Consider the following 16,125-nt stretch of genomic DNA (forward strand, 5'->3'; position numbering starts at 1 on the left):
AATCGAGATAGTGATAAGGATAGTTGGTCCTTAGAGCCTTCAATAATTGGTGGCTTTACGTCGCAAGACAACTACAGCACGCGCAGCGCCACAGTGGTCGTTCTGTGAACTAATTTTGCTGACTCGAGGCTTCTTCGAGGAAGTTTATCGAAAATGGTCAGGAGTTCCAACAATGTGGTAGACGGGGCGCAAACTATTTGCCTGCACAAACATAAAAAAAAGAGGAAAAGCGCTTCCCTAGATTCGCGTCGTACTACTGAATCACTGAGTCACACGCACATTTGGTCACAAAATCGACGACCTGAGTCCCTACGTCATCCATTACGTTTCGGCGCAGGGCAAAGCATGCTGGTGGGCATTATCAGCTTTATCGGCATATCGGCCGACGCATTTTTCCCGCTTCTTGCCCACCACAGCAAAATATATCCCCGAACCGGTCTTCTCGTGACGTCACATGTTCATAAGCAGAGGGTCGCTTCCCAACCAGAGGAGAGTATCAGGAGTCACTTCGTCGTCACTCCTAATGTCCGGACAGGCGGTACAGTGGAGAAGGCGAAGCAAATTAGGGGATTGCGCGCAGCTGGTTTGCAGCGTGTTCGACAGATGGCCCCGTCGGGGTCAAACATGGGAAGTGAAATGACATCGATTGCCATACGGTGGAGACATCTAAAGCGAAGCTTATTTAGTGACCCTATCTGTGCTTTATAGTGGCAACATGCAGAAGCATTGCCGTAATGAGTAGTTGCATTTTTGGGGTGAATCACTTTTAGGGGAACACAGCGCTTTACTATTGAAGAAAGCAAAGATTTGTTTTCTAAAAATGAAAAAAAAAAGATGTAATTTTATCAAGGAGATGACATCCAGTCAGGGCTGCGTAACTTTTCAAACAAAATGCATAAAGTATCAACAGTGTGAAGCCTCATTACTTAGAGTGGGTTTCTATTTCTTTGAAGTAATAGAAACGCGATAACTCCCATTTTCCAGACCCATACCGTTCTAGACTAAATAAATCCTGAACGATGCCTCCTCACCCCCTTTCGTAAGATGGACGTATTATAGGGTCGGGGTATGGTCTGCTCTAGCCAATCGTCGTAGACGACTTAAAACACAAAAAAAGTCTGTGGCTTTCCAATCGGCTGATGACGGCTTAGTTTCCATTGCCACAGCCAACAAAACAGCGCGGTTATGATTGGTGGAGCTCCTGGTGAGCCCCGTTTAGTCTACGTAGCGCTGCTTGTGAACGGTCATTTCAACATGTTTTTTTTTTCCTGGGTTTTCCTCAGACGCTTTCAGACAAATGTCGGCACAGTTCCCTTAGAAGTCGGCCCTGGACGCATATTCCCCCAGGGCGTCAGTCGTGACGTTGCCCACCTTGACGTTGTCGACAATGGCGAGCCCTTTTACCAGCACCACCTCCACCACCACTACGTGGCGCTGCCTCTGCACAAATCACAGAATAAAAAGTCTGAGAGCAGTGGCATGCGACGTGAAATAACGCTCGAACTGCACGCGCGGCGTCGCACTGACGTAGGAGGAGCGAGAGTTGCGCCCATTCCCATTGGCAGTAGTAAGCACGTGACCTGACCCCTACCGTTCCCCATTGTATGCAGTGTCCCGTCTAGTGCTGTCTCTCCTGCAGTGATGCTACAGCGGGATGAGTTTCGGTATTGGCGGTGCCGATTTTCTACGGCCATGTTACCGCCCTTTGTTGTAAAATTTGGAATGCAGGTTCACCTCGATACAAATAATTGTCTGTCACATTTACCTGGCATGACATGGGACGGGGTGTCGCACACTTTTAAAACGGTTGCGACAGGTCACCCAGGTTTTCCCAGATAAACGTAAGAAACGGTGCTCTTTACCGGTGTGAACCTACATTGAAAGTTTCACAGCCAGGACGGTAATAAAAACGGAGAAAATGGGCACCGCGGATATCGAACCTTATGCATCTCTGACGTCAGTTTCATGGTCTCCTTGAAGAGGCTTTATGGTGCAAAAACTTGACAGCAATGCAAAAGGAACGAGATAGCGCAATGTACGCTTTCCCTCTGCTGACAGAAGCGCGACAATGCGGAGAGGCCTCCGATTAGTTTCCGCAGACGATCTCCCGCGATGATTGGACATATCGTTTGCGGAGACCAATGAGAGAGTGCCCCGCATTGTCAGCCTAAGCGTAAACTGGAGGTTCCCTCGCTCATAAATCACGAACGACGCAACGAATGAATCCCGTTCCTTTTTGTACTGTCGTCAAAGTAACGGCATCATTCATTGCCTTGAGGAGAAATGTTTGCAGTTTAGTGCCCCTTTAAGTTCCCCACATAAGTTCGGGGACCTCCATAGCTACTCAAGAAATCGGGCACTGAGAACAATGTGTGACAGTGTAGGGAACGTATAGGGCTGTTGTAGTGAAGTTTGCACAGCGCCATTTCGGGCCCAAACGGCCACAGATCCCAACAGTAGGTCGTTTCATCAATGTGTTTTGCACGGTGTTTCAAACGGTATGGTACCAAGGAAGCTACAAAACCTGTAGGAAATCCACAGAAAAAGCGGGGCTTTTTGAAAAGTGCGAACAACTCGAGACTGTGTATTTGAAAGTGCCGCGTCGTCTGCTAAACGACCGCGTGTTGCACAATTTGGGACGCTGACGTTGCTGCTCACTCGCGCCACCTGGCCCAGAGAAACAGGTCTGTAAGGCTTGCATAGCCTGAATCCTGGGTCCTTTCTGATATACGTTCGTTGCTCAAAATATTGACATCTCAACCCTACCTGGTGCAACACCACCTAGACAACACAAGGCCTCAGCTCTCTGACGTCACGCACGTGGCCCCTACTATCGCTATTGGCGGTAGATAGATATGGTGTCAGCGAAAGAGCGAAGAAGAGGAAAGCTCTCTCATTGAAAATGTACGTGGCAGTCGGGCTTGATGTTATCGAAAGAGTGCTGAGGACTTCCGTTATCTAGGAGATGGCGCCTGGTGACGCTCGAGTCATGTGCAGAAGCATTGCTCGCTACGGGCGCTGGAAATGAATCACTTCAGTGCCCATGCCCCGACAGGAGCAACGAAGAAAGCGTAGGACAACGGAAGAGAGTAAGCTATTGAGACTTTTAAGGCAACATTTTATTTTGATTTTGAAAGATACCAAAATGAATCAACGAGGAGACTGAATAACACAATAAATGGATGCTGCAAAGCCTGCAAAATACACAAAAGCAATGAGTGCTAGGTTACACTACCCCTACTTATACTTCATGAGCTTGCCCCTTAGCAGCTGATTAGGGATATGACTGCCATTTTGACATGTGTATCCGCACAATTGAAATTCTGCCGCTCGAAATATCAGAGAAAAAGGAACCTTCAATACAGTCATACAATAGCATTTTTTTTTAAATGTTGAAGGTACTGTTGCAGCTCGCAGCCAACAATAGATGTCGTCACTCTACGCGTTCAAAAGGGCATCCATTTGACCCACTGCAAACACAAGCAAACATGTTTAGGGTGTCCAGGAATTCCGGAGTTCCTGCAGACCCCTGTACCGTACCCAAGCGGTAAAACCCTTGATGTGGTCTTCACTAGCTATTTGTTGTTGTAAAATGTGAACCATGCAATGATGAAATGCTGAAGTTTCCAAGACAATATTTTTCGGCCTTAATTTGAAGGTAAAAAACTTGAGAGGGACCTTGTTATCTGATAAGGCAAATGGGACGGTCTTCGAGGGGTATTGCCCATAGAAGTACTGTTTGGGATACGGTTGTTTAAAATATCCAGCCCATGGCCGAGCAGTCCCCTATCGGCGATGTCTTGCACTAGGGAACTATACCAATACAGTCTCCGAGGGGAGGCCACGTACCGCCACCTGTCGGTAGAGAGGACCATGGCATACTCGGTGTCGTCTGCTACGGAGAGCAGTTGAGCGCCCCCCACCCCCGGGGAAGGTATTGGTAAAGTCCCTTCGAGCGCGACATCGCCGATAGGGGATCGCAATACGCCACGGGCTGGAGATTTTAGACACCCGTGTCCCAAACAGTACGTGTAACTCAGAAATCAGAATCGTTCTGGATGCTGCATCAGATAAGCAAGATCCTTCGTTTCCTATATATGAAATCAGAACACGATACTTTGTCCGAGGTTTCACCGTCACAAGGTACATAAGCACCGCGAGAAGCGCAGAAAACGCTGGACACCCATTACTTTAGCACCGCCCTCGTGGTACTTCAATTTTGTATCCCGCCTGGAGTCTTCTTTTCTCGCAGCACGTGGTCGAAGCACACGCCGTTCTGAATTCAATATTTTGAGCAACAACATCTAACGTGATAACAGCCCCGATAGTACAAAAGTTTATCTCTTTGCGTGGGGAACAGCGCCATCTTACTCCCTTCAAGCACACTTCCTCAATTGCACCAAACAAGAGCACTTGCTACCCTGACAAATATATCTGACCTTATCAAATATATCCATATCTCTCTCTCACTCTCTCTCGACCTCTCCGTCTTGTAACGTTAAAAAATACCTATTGGTCCATTTATATGTTTAGTCCTGAAATTACAACAGCGTACCGAAGGTGCCATGAAGTGATTACAATATTTACAAACTTGTATAGTGAAAAACATGAGAATCCTAACTTATTTTTATATATATGTATGTATATATTATATATTTATAGAGATGAACCGTAAGTTCAACCTGGATTCTTCTGTGCAGTAATGTTCCTACACCAGTCTTATGAACAGCAGAACAAACAAAAAAATGCCAACAGGTGTCTCGTAAGTATCCTTAACACGTGGAGGTAAAAGTGGTGGCCGTTAACGGAGGAGTCCCACCTCTTCGTTCTTCTCTCTCTCCCTCTTTCATTTGTGCGGAGGTTCGTCAAGAACACAGTGTCTCTGTTTAGCTGCTCGTGATGAACGTGCAATGAACCTCTGACCACGTGGGTCTGCGCTGTGCACGCTGCTGATACCACGCGCAGTTCATATCCTGTGCGTGGTCCGAGGTCTGTACGTCTTTGCACCTGCGCAGGAATTAGAGGCAAAACTGGGGTTAAAGGAGCATTAAAGTGGTATCTAACATGGCCAAAAACTGCTGTCATCTTGTAAAGCAGTATGTGAAAAGCATTCCCACAAAATATTTCTGTCCAAAGTTGTTTCACCACGGCGCAATTAATTTGGAAAATCACTGCCGCGGTGACAGGCCGGAGCGCTCCAACTGCAGACCACACCCACTCTACTGTGACGTTTGTGGTAGAGAGCCCCTCATTCGTTCGTAGGAAAAACCGTCTGCTACGAACATAGCGAGCTGTTTCTTGTTGACTTCTATTCTTTATATGATTTATATCACGTTTTCTAACAAAAAACAAAGCATATATGCAGCGTAAGAAAATATGATTACGATCACAAGAGTAATATATCCGTGGCTGCTGTGCAATCTCAGAATTCACAGTAGCAGAAAGCAAGCGATGGCGGCGGCATTGTGGCGCCACCTGTTAGCCACTGAACCAACTGCGCGGTGAAAACGGTCGGACAGCCTGCACACTGTCGGGAAGCACGTGGTTTTCGCTGTACAAGACGCAGTTAATGTCGGGATGCACCACTCGTTCTTCCCGTGGTGTCTGCGGTCCCAAAAAATCGTGGCTGTGTCGTGGACAGCCTTCAAACCCTCCGTTTCGTACATCACGTAGCCGAAGAACCCATGGCGTGTCCGAAGCGGTAGCAGACGCTCCAGCCTGCGCGGTGTTGCTCACCTCGATCATGTGATCCCAGGTCCAATGAGGAGCGTCCTTACCACTTGCGTCACATAGTGACGCGCGTGGCGGCGCTCATCATGTGTCTATCGTGAAGGCGAAGGACGGTGTTTCGCGCACGGGAGGTTCGGGGAGCTATTGCAGGCGTCCCAATTTCGCTATGGTTGCACTAATTGTGGGAAAACTGTTTTCGGCCGCCTAAGATTCCATACTGACCAAAAACAGAAACAAAGTTGTGGGCCTCTAGACTGCTCCTTTAAGCGCTCAAATGGCGTTGCACATAGTCGCATGAGTTCACAGGCTAAGAACAAGAACTTCAAAAGCATCTCGACACTATAGGGATAGTTCGCCCTCCAAGCATCAATTCGTAGACTCACCTTATGTGTAAATCTACTCCCAATTATTTTCAATTCGTAGATTTTGGTTTCCGCAAGTAACTTAATTCCTGCTTCACTTTTCGCTCACTTGATCGGCACAGTCAATTATCGGCATGCCAGAACACTGGAACACACACACGGTTTGAAACTCCCGCGCAGAATGACGTATGCGTGACGATATTGTTACGCCATAAGGGCGTTCTCTTGGCGCCATTTTCACGTGACATCAACAGTTCTTCTTCGCTTACCCCTGTGCGGAGAATGCGTGAGGAGGAAGTGTGGGAGAGAACGATCTCACGTGTTCGTTCTGGCTCGGACGTCACGGAAACGTCACGCGAACTCATAAGGAGATTCTCCCGCTTGCTCCTCCCCGCGGGTGCGTGTCCGTTGTCAACTCTCAGGACAAAATTGCGTATAACTTCGGATATAGTATACAGAGCACGCCGATTTAGAGCGAAAGGACTTTCAAGAGAGTTGTTTGGAATCAAACTCTCCTGACAGACGTATTTATTTCAATTACGCTAGGGAGCGAACGTTCCGTGTAAAGAACGTTTCCTTTAAAGAGACAGTCTCCTACAGTCCGATGAATTACGAAAGTAAAGCGAAATTTTAATTGTCAGTATTATCGAAAGGACGCCGGGAACGTTTCATCAAGAGTTCGGGATGGTGGAGTATTTTTTTAAAAGAAATTTGGAGCAATGTACTGTAATGGCAGACGAAAAATATTGAGAGAGGACATCACCTGCACAACGGCATGGAAAGCGTCAGGCGCGCGCTATTTTTATCCCAAATTGAAACTATAAGACGTCTAACGAGGGAAATATCGCACAGAGGGAATAATAACCACGCTATGTTGTGACAAAGAACTATGCGACACAAGGTGATATTGCTGAATTGGAATACTGCTCCATATTGTTCGATATTGCTCTTCGTCGCTCTAAGCGTAAGGGAACACTAAGGACAAAGAAACGAATATGAAAATGCCGTTGTATGCGAAGTGACTGAATAATTGGTGCGAAAAACAGGCGTTGTCCAAGAAGTACAACAGGTAGACACTCCAAACAGCAGCTTGCAAATCTACGGAAGAACTATTTTATAGCTGTCGAAATATTTCCAACAAATTACTCTTGTTCTCCATCGTATGGAGTATGTCGTTTCCAATGGGTGACTAAAAAGGCGTGTAATGAAAAAGTGTCACTTGTCTTTTTGATTGCGGACTGAATCAGAGCGATCGCATGTGTTCGCTGCTTTAAGAAGGGCGTATAGTTCATTACTTAATCGTTTATCGAATTTTCACGATACTCCGTACCTTCCCTCATAAGACGGCACGCGCTCATAATAATATTAAGAACTACTCGCTTGAGAATTACGCCCGTACTACTTACCTTTTATACAAAGTAGTTCTCAGTGGAAGGCTCCTATAAGCGCTCAGTGGGCTCACGTCTCAATTTTTGTCGTTATCGCCAGCACAGAAGAGGCCGATTGCGTGGAACCACGGTGTGTAGCCATATCAGAAAACTGGATTAGGTTGGCCGTCGTTGAGGCTGGGTTCACCGCCGAGCTGCTACCGTCTACCGCGCTGCTGCAGGTAACGTTGGGTGCTGAAAAAAAAAAGTGAAAGACCCAGAATGACCCCGTGTATCTGACGTACACACTTTTATATTAACTTTAAACATGAGAACGCAGGACTTTAGGCCTGCCATTTCCAGATTGAAGAGAATTGGGCTTAAGACACTCCCTTGTGGTACCCCATGAGCTAAACCAACCTTCGGCGTGGTCCCCTTATGCGTGCGAACAGAGAGTGCTCTGTCGCGCAGAAAATCCGCCAGCCACAAGAACAGGAGACCCGACGTTGCGTCAAACAAAAACGCGGGTCGCGAAATATGGTTATGGCCCTTTGGGGCGGACACACACACACACACAAAAAAAAAAAAAAAGAACGGGAAGGGGAGGAAGTGGGTTCGAAGCCATCTATCGTCGGCGTTATGCGTACGAAGAAAGCGGGAGTAAAAATATAGGTTTCCAAATATAGGTAAATATAGGTTTAAAGTTAAAAATATAGGCAAATATAGGTTTCCGAAGTTCGTTGGTTGACGGAGTGTTATTGTCGAGCAGCGTGCCTGCTCCCAATATAAAATACTCTATTTGTCTCGCTCTGGAACGGTAGACGTTGAAAATGACTTATGAGGCGCTACAAAATCGTGTTAAAATTAAGCGCCCACATTTGTTTCAATAAGTTAGAAATTAAAAACCGTTCTCCACCCTACAACAACAACAACTTTATTTCAGGATGATGGGTGGAGAGTTTCATCGCCGGGGCCGATACTCTACGCCATTGCTGGAGGTCAAGCGGGGAATGAAGTAATGGGTCCCGTTACAATGAGGATCGAAGTCCTGTGGCACCCAAAAAGGCGAAGAGAGCCTTGAGGACAGAGCGTTGGTGAGCTGGATGCGGCCAGGGGCCAAGCAATGTTGTGAGGGAGAGGGGACGGGAGTGTAGCTCGTTGGGGGTGGTGGAGAGTACGGAGCGGGAAGGGTGGCAGTGTGGGCAATTGAGAAGAATGTGCTCGAGATCTTCAACAGCACCGCAGTGACTGCAGTGGGGAGAGTTAACTTGTCTCAAGCGGTAGCGCCACTGTGCTGTAAAGGCCACGTCGAGGCGCATTCGATGAACTAATGCGGAGTTAATACTCCAGCCTCGTCCACCATCGTCTCCACCCTACGGCGTTAATAAATACCCTATCCCGCCATGTTGTTCTTTAGCTGTCGGGGGATCATTGTCGCGCTGGATTCAACTCCAGAAGGCATATTTACTAAAAGTAGAACGACACACACACGCACATAAAGAGACGATGATGAGATGGGGCGCTGATACTGGCCAGCAGGCTGGGCGTTGCCCCCAGTGCCAATTGTAGAGAATGAAAGATGATGATAGAGAACGACGAAAGTGCTTATTATACTTAGATATCGCAAAACAGCAGCAAAAGTAATGGTATATCGTAACGAAGTCTAGACTGCTACGAAGCTACACAAACCATGATACAAGCGGGACGTAGCAGGCGGTTATATAGAAAGAGCTGGGCTAAACGACGATTTTTATGTGAAATTTTAGTACATTCACTTGCGGATCGCGGTTCTCGCCACAAAGACAAGCTAAAAGAACGGCAGAGCTGCCAGCTTCACTACAAACTACTTCCGTTCTAAGCTCCAACCCAATTACCATCAAACTGCCATCCAGAAATCAGGACTCAAGAGATTGGGACTAGTAATTGGGCGAGGCTACTTCAGCCTTGAGCCTATTAGCCACCGCTATATTACGCTTAAACATAACAGCCACGGAGCTCTTTACAATGAAGTACGTAAAAATGAAACGCAAAAAGAAGCTCTACAATACGCTCTTGGAGGATAGCGTATATACACTGACTAATAACATTATACGGTTAATGAGTAATCTCTACGTCCAAGAAAAGGTGCACAATAAAGCGGTAGTCGCTTGTAAAGAAGAAAGGCACAAAAAAGGTGAACAATTTCGGGCAGCAGCCTTCTCTGTATTCTGTTAACGAAGAGAAGCTTCGTATTCTCCAATGCCGCGAATAGGGTATGTTTAGGTATGGTGATATAGGAACAGTGACTGTCAACAGCCGGCGAGACTATCGATTTGAGAGGGAGCGCTTTGTCTCGCGCTGCCTTTTGTTGTCTGAGCGAGTGACTGCATGCAATGCGTCCGTTCAAGTGACTGCGTGACAACTTCCACGTCATTGATATTCGTAAGAGACGTCTTGACTTTCAAAGAAAGGAATTTTCTTGCGTCGCAAGCCTATATTTTTTACTTCGTTTCTCTTTTCTGCGTTTCCAATTTATCGATGGGAGCGCCGATTGGGCACGGAGCATGATTATGATCTAGTTCACCAGTACAATGTAGCTGACAAATTGTATAGAAGGCGCGTAAAAAAAAAGAAAAAAAGAAACAGGAAGGCTATAACGTTACTGGTGCATTACTGCGAAGTTACGTGTGCAATCTCAAAGCAGGACTTGAGCGCATTACTGTTACCATTATCAATCTTGATTTCAGGAAAAAGCGCTTATGGGCACCTTACGTGTAACATCGCGGTACCATTATTAGTAAGTTTTAGTATAACGTACGCTAGCGCCTTTGCGTACGTAAGGAGTAGCGTGGTGTTTCTGCGCAATGCGCGAAGCTCTCTTTCTCTTATGGACGTGCGCGGAACCATGAACGCTATTCATTACGTACGAAAAGGTGATAGCGTACGATGCACCAAAAACTCTCTATTATGACTGTAGAAAAAAGCGGGGCGTACTGTCTTTTTTTTTTTTTTTTCATTACCGTAAGCGCGAAGTGGGATAAGGCGGAGTACGCCGGCTCCACTTTTGAACATACCAATCGAGATCGCGATATATTGATTGACGGTTGGCCAGGAGCGGGGGTGGATCTGTTTCTCACGTGTGAAACAAGAAGAGAAAAAGGAAATGTTAGCCCGGCAAAGAGCCGGCTTGTCGTTAAAAACGAAACACACACAATTAACACTGTGACAATTGCACAGGCTGTCCGTATGGGTCCTGAGCGGGAGTGGGCTATGCGGTGAAGTGTCCGTTTTTAGAATCTACGAATCGAGCTCCTGGAAAGAACAAAGTGCGATGAAGTAGACCTCAGAAATTAAATAGAGTAAGGCCTCGTTATAACGAAGTCAACGGGAACGGAAAAAAATTCGGTATAAACGAGCTGGTCACACCAGTGCGACCTGCGTTTCCATTTGTTTCTTTCTACTTCTATACTATTCTATTTCGATATAAACGACGGACCCACTAAAGCGTTGACAGTGTAGCCTCGGAAGCGCACAGGAACTCCGTGGGAGCATTTAAAAAAGGCTTTTAAAAAGAAAGAAATCTTGGTGATGAACACGTTGACAGCATTTTAAGTCATCTAAAAAAAGTAAGAAGGAAACACTTGTGAGCTATAGGAAAAAAGGAAGCCGAAGCTCTTTGGCTGCACGTGGAGTATGTGCTAACAAATGGTCAAACGTCGCTATGCCAGCACTGGACAGCTGTTTTGCACAGGGCTTTGAGTGGTGAGCTTCTCACCCTGACGGAAGGATTTCATGTTTCAGGTTTCACGTGACCTTCTGGCGCCACCCGCTCAAACGTTGCGCACTGCTGATGATGGTCAAATAAGGCCGAAACAGCTGGTAAAGCGAGCTATGTGAATCATGATGTTCAGTATTAACAAGGCTATTTATAGCCAGATGGTGTCACTCTTTCGTATTTATTGTAACCCTGTTCTGTGTGAAACAAACTTTCTTTAAACAGCTGTCTAGTGCTGGTATAGCTACGTTTGAGCACTTGTAAACGCTTGTGAGCTAGGTTAGCTATACGGCCTTCTGTCGGCTCGCCCTTCGCAGTGAACGGATTCGACTGGTAAAGTAATTCGAATAGTCCTGTTCGACATGCATGTATCTCGGCCATCAGAACTGCGTACAGATTGAAATAAAGCAACGTAATGTTGTTATAATAACGAGGGTTTACTGTATATTGTGAAGCCATGACATTCACACCGAAAGATAACCTTTCTGAACCGGAACAAACGCTGTGTGACTCCTGGCCACAAGGGACGCCTTTATTTGAAACCATATTGCAACCATTACGTTGATTCGTAAAAAAAAAAAAAAATGGATTAGAGAAGCGTTCTAAATCAATGCAACATTTCGTACACCGGAACACCACAGATTGTGGCGATGGCTCACAGCCATGCCCCCAAACTGGGCAGAACTGAAAAGTTTACTGGCAGCGAATGATGAAGATCGATGGCTGGGGCAGATAGCTGTCCGATGCACTATAGCTGGGGACAGTAACTTGTAAGCCTGCCTATAGGGATACATAGTGCTTCCCAGAGTTTCCGAGTTAGGTTGGGACTATTTATGAACATTTCCTACAATGTGCCTCTGGGTTGTAGGACGTGATTCGGGGTAGTGTTTTTGACGGCGTTCCCGAGTGCTATCCTCGTATCGCTTCGTATCGCTGTCTTCCTGAAATCTCCTTCTTGTTCTGTCTACCATATTCTGTCGCCCAAGAAAGGCTCACACGGCGCTGTTGTGTTATGTGGTGGAATTCGTGTTTGAGGGTGTAGATGGCAGACTGCATGACTTGTCAGAGAAATACTTTTTGTTTCAATCATGCAATGCTAGTTTTCAATTTGGGCAACCTTAAGTTGTGACCCCTGGTTTTAGAAAAGCGTTGTGTTATTATATGCACATCCTCTAAAAACGCGCGCGTGTGTGTGTGCTTGCGGGGGGGGGGGGGGTGTCGATATTGTCTCGCCATTGTTGGCCACACGGGGGTGGGCATCGTCACGATTATAGCCAGAAAAGGGATGAGGGTAAAAGGGAGAAGGACTGGAGGTGTGGTAACTAAGGGATGGAATGAGTCCGATGTGCACTATGGATGAGGGCCAAGTTAGATGGGGGTCTTTACGCGAGGCCCGTTTCCTGAACAAAGCTGACGAGGTTGCGAGTTTTTGTGGACCCTTCAACGTAAGAACATCCGGGGCATCGGACGCGCGCCAATGTGCCGGCCCTGGAGTGTGCGAGGTGGGTTTCCCGCATTGTATCATATGCACTGGCATTCTTTCAGGATATGTTCGACGGCTTCAGATTGATGACGGTGTCCGCAGCTGGCATTACCCCTTGAGCCAATCTTGCGTTGTGAGTTGGTGAACGCAGATCCTGTGCGTAAGCAATGGAGCAGGTTTGCATGGCCTGAGGGATGCCTTTCATGGGAAGAAGGGACCGGTGCGTTTGCGTGATGTCCCGTATCCCAGGATGACGCATTTCAATTATTAACGGCCATTTGTCTGTGGGCGCTGTCCACAATGGACGACTTCAGAAAATCCCAGAGAGCGCTATGGGAACTTGCTTATCAGAAAACGAGGACAAGGCTCTCCAAACAGTTTCGGTTTCTCCTATCTCGACTGATGGTCCGAAAGGTGTCTACGTCAGCGAGAACGAAACCTGAACGACTATTCTCCCTTCCTCATGAGAGTAATACCCCAACATGCAACGTGTGTCCCAGGAGCACTGGGATTACCTCAAGTCGTCTAATTGTAGGCAAGGGCTGTAGCTCAGGTATGCTTAGGATGTTAGTTGGTCAACTCAGTCCGCTTGCGCTGTATCTGAGGAATGACCGACTACGGCAAGCAGCTCCATCACCACCATACAGAAATGGCACATGTACCCGTTCGGTGCGATTGCAGCAGGTCCGTATGACCTGGTGACCAAGGACACTGCTCTTGCATATTTTTTGATGCCACAACGAGCATCAAGAGTCATCCTGAAACTAGGCGAGAAGCTTCGACGTGCGTCGTCCGAAACCACGGGGTACTTGAAAATCTGCATGCAAATGTACTCCCAATGATTATTATGACAGGGAACTTGTACTTCGGGAGGAACACTGGTCTAACCCCCGGCGGCCATAATACCTAGGGTAGAATACACGTGTTGGCCCCATATTTGCGCGAAAAATCTCTGTCCATGTCGGATAACCATGTGGATAACCATAACTGTTAAATCACCAGTGGCAGCTCCCTGGTGGAGTGGTTTCTACGAACGCATGATACGGTCAGTCACACAAGCCCTTAGGAAAACAATCGAAAGAAGATTCCTAGTGTTCGACGAGGCTGCGACCATAATTACAGAAGTGGAGGCAGTCAAAAATTCGAGACCCCTGACACATACCTACAACGAGTCCAGCGAAACAACTTCTTTCTCACCTGCGTTGTTTCTAACAGGCAGACGTCTATACGTTAGCCCAGCATGGCGAAGAATTCAAGGTCGGAGAAGTAGTTCTTGCAGGTTGCAAGAAGCCACGGCTTCTATGGAAGCTTGGGAAAATAGAAGCCATCACTAGGGGTTCGGATAGCAGAGTCAGATCCTGCACCCTCAAGACCGCAATGGGTGTCATTCCAGGAATGGCAACCAGGAACCTGTACCATCTTGAACCGCCGACCGACGTCGACAGCTTAGCCGTATATTGTCGGCCGGGGAGTGTTAAATATTTTCGAGAGATAATCTCGGTGATTTGTGCACGGGCACGCGACATCACCGTTCATATTCTCTCGTTCTTCATCACGGTCTGTTCACAGTTGTTGTTTTTAAGTGTTGAGAGAGGTCACAGATAAACCGTTTGCTGTGCTATACCTGTCTCTGCGATCAAGCTTCTACAATAACCATTCACGTGGGATAATCATAACCATTGTCATATAGACCTCTCCCTGTTTTTAAACAAATGACGTCATATTGTTCGACAGCGCCACCAATTTGGTAGAGTTGAACTACGCTCGAAACTAGGGGCGAACAAAGTCGCGCCCGAAAGCCACGGTCTTGAGGGGATTACCATGGTTCCTGAAACGGACGCGACTTTCGGTCCTACTTTTCTTTCAATAGGAGGCAGCGAACAAGTGCCCATTCGTGGAACCCAGCCCTCCCCTTCCGATTTGTTTCGGTTTTAGTCTGTCTACCAACGTCATGATGACGTTTCTCGGGTACAGAAGTTAGATTAACGAGCGGTCATGTATACTCACGTGGTTCCAATGTAGACATAAATCGCGCAGCAATACGACTTACTGCGGAGCAAGTTCAACGGACAAAGAAGCGAGCTATGGGACAGCTCGTTATTGTGTTCTCGGTGGTACACTTTGACAGTGACCGAGATGCAGCGGGATTAGTGCTACTCTGTTAGGGGATTTAGTGTCCACTAGAGAAGGAAGGCGTAGATGATAGCGGAAAAAAAGGGGGGGGGGGAGCGGTGTCCACCGCGGGGATAATTGGAGCATTACGACTTCTTGGGAGAGCTTCTCTCGTGACGCTGCTACTATATTCCTCTAATACCCTCTGAGCTGTGCGGGGCGGACCCAGTCCTTCCCATAGCTTTATGGAAACTAATTGTTGACTTACGAAAGAAACTCCGTCTGAATATATTCGTGAAGGAATAGGTTGAGTGCACCGACGCAGAAAGCTGTATTATTTATTTATCTTATACAAATACGTTACTATTTTTGGTGGTGAACGACGTAGGTACGTTGAAATGTTTTAGGTAAAACCCGTTCTGCGGGAAACCACAAAGTTGAGGCTAAATCGGCATATCAATTCAGTTAAATTCTGATGTGGAATAAGTAGCCGTCAAAATATAGCGTTGCCTTTCTAAACAATGTGTCGCGGGGTTCGTGTAAATGACGCGACCACGGTTAAGCTGCTTATACACTCATAGTACTACACGTGCTTAGAGGTTCGACACCCATAGCTGAAGGCAAGCATCTTATTAATAATAGGAAGCAAGCCGCGTGAAGCACATCTTAGTCAAATATTGCCTAATGGCACAGCGGCTACAGAAGGCTTCAGCCGTTCGTCCGTCCGATGCCTCCATTCATAGTCCTCCTCCAAACGCCCATTTCCACCGATGGCCCAAATCAACCAAAAGCTCAATTCCTCGGAAAAAATGTTCGGAGCCTCTGGGTTTTCGGTTTGTCCGGGCATGCGGGTGGCAGTGTCCCACATCCCTCAAATGCTCTATTCAACCCGGGCGCCCAGAACCACCGAAAGCGTTCTACTGGAGCACACCTGAAGATAAATTTTTTAGGAACCCAAAATGACCCTTGCTATGGGCTGACACTTTATGGACATCGCAGATAGAACAATATCTCCATGGGACGTCGTATTTTGATCCATATGTCCCTGTCAGGCAGCGGATGTACGGAGGACGTCCGTGGGATGTTGGTGAATGGACATCCTATACTGGATATCATCGTACGTGCCTAAAATAATGCCCTGGGGATGTCCTGAGGAGGTTCTATCACTCACGAGAAAGGGACGTGCCATACAGTGGCCGAATGCCTCAGTGCTGAAATTTGACTTTCGATGAACCTACTGAATGTCTCAACCAAAAAGCAGTAAGAAGCACAGAGGTTACGTTGATGGTGAGTTAATGCTCGAAGCAATTCCTCACT

The 16,125-nt window shown here is 47.0% G+C and overlaps 1 protein-coding gene across 1 annotated transcript in view; it reads right to left on the minus strand.

The window, feature by feature from the left end:
- Positions 1-3,097: 3,097 nt before the first annotated feature.
- The window catches only part of LOC135400738 (potassium voltage-gated channel protein Shaw-like), a 115,139-nt gene continuing 102,111 nt past the window's right edge, over positions 3,098-16,125 (minus strand). The window contains exons 5-6 of the mRNA XM_064632616.1: positions 7,499-7,714; positions 3,098-5,007 (exon numbers count right to left, since the gene is read on the minus strand). Coding sequence (XP_064488686.1) covers positions 7,551-7,714 — 164 coding nt within the window. The 3' untranslated portion in view covers positions 3,098-5,007; positions 7,499-7,550. The remainder of the gene's footprint in view (positions 5,008-7,498; positions 7,715-16,125) is intronic.

This window comes from Ornithodoros turicata, chromosome 7 (genome assembly GCF_037126465.1).
Source record: "Ornithodoros turicata isolate Travis chromosome 7, ASM3712646v1, whole genome shotgun sequence".
NCBI classification, from domain to species: domain Eukaryota; kingdom Metazoa; phylum Arthropoda; class Arachnida; order Ixodida; family Argasidae; genus Ornithodoros; species Ornithodoros turicata.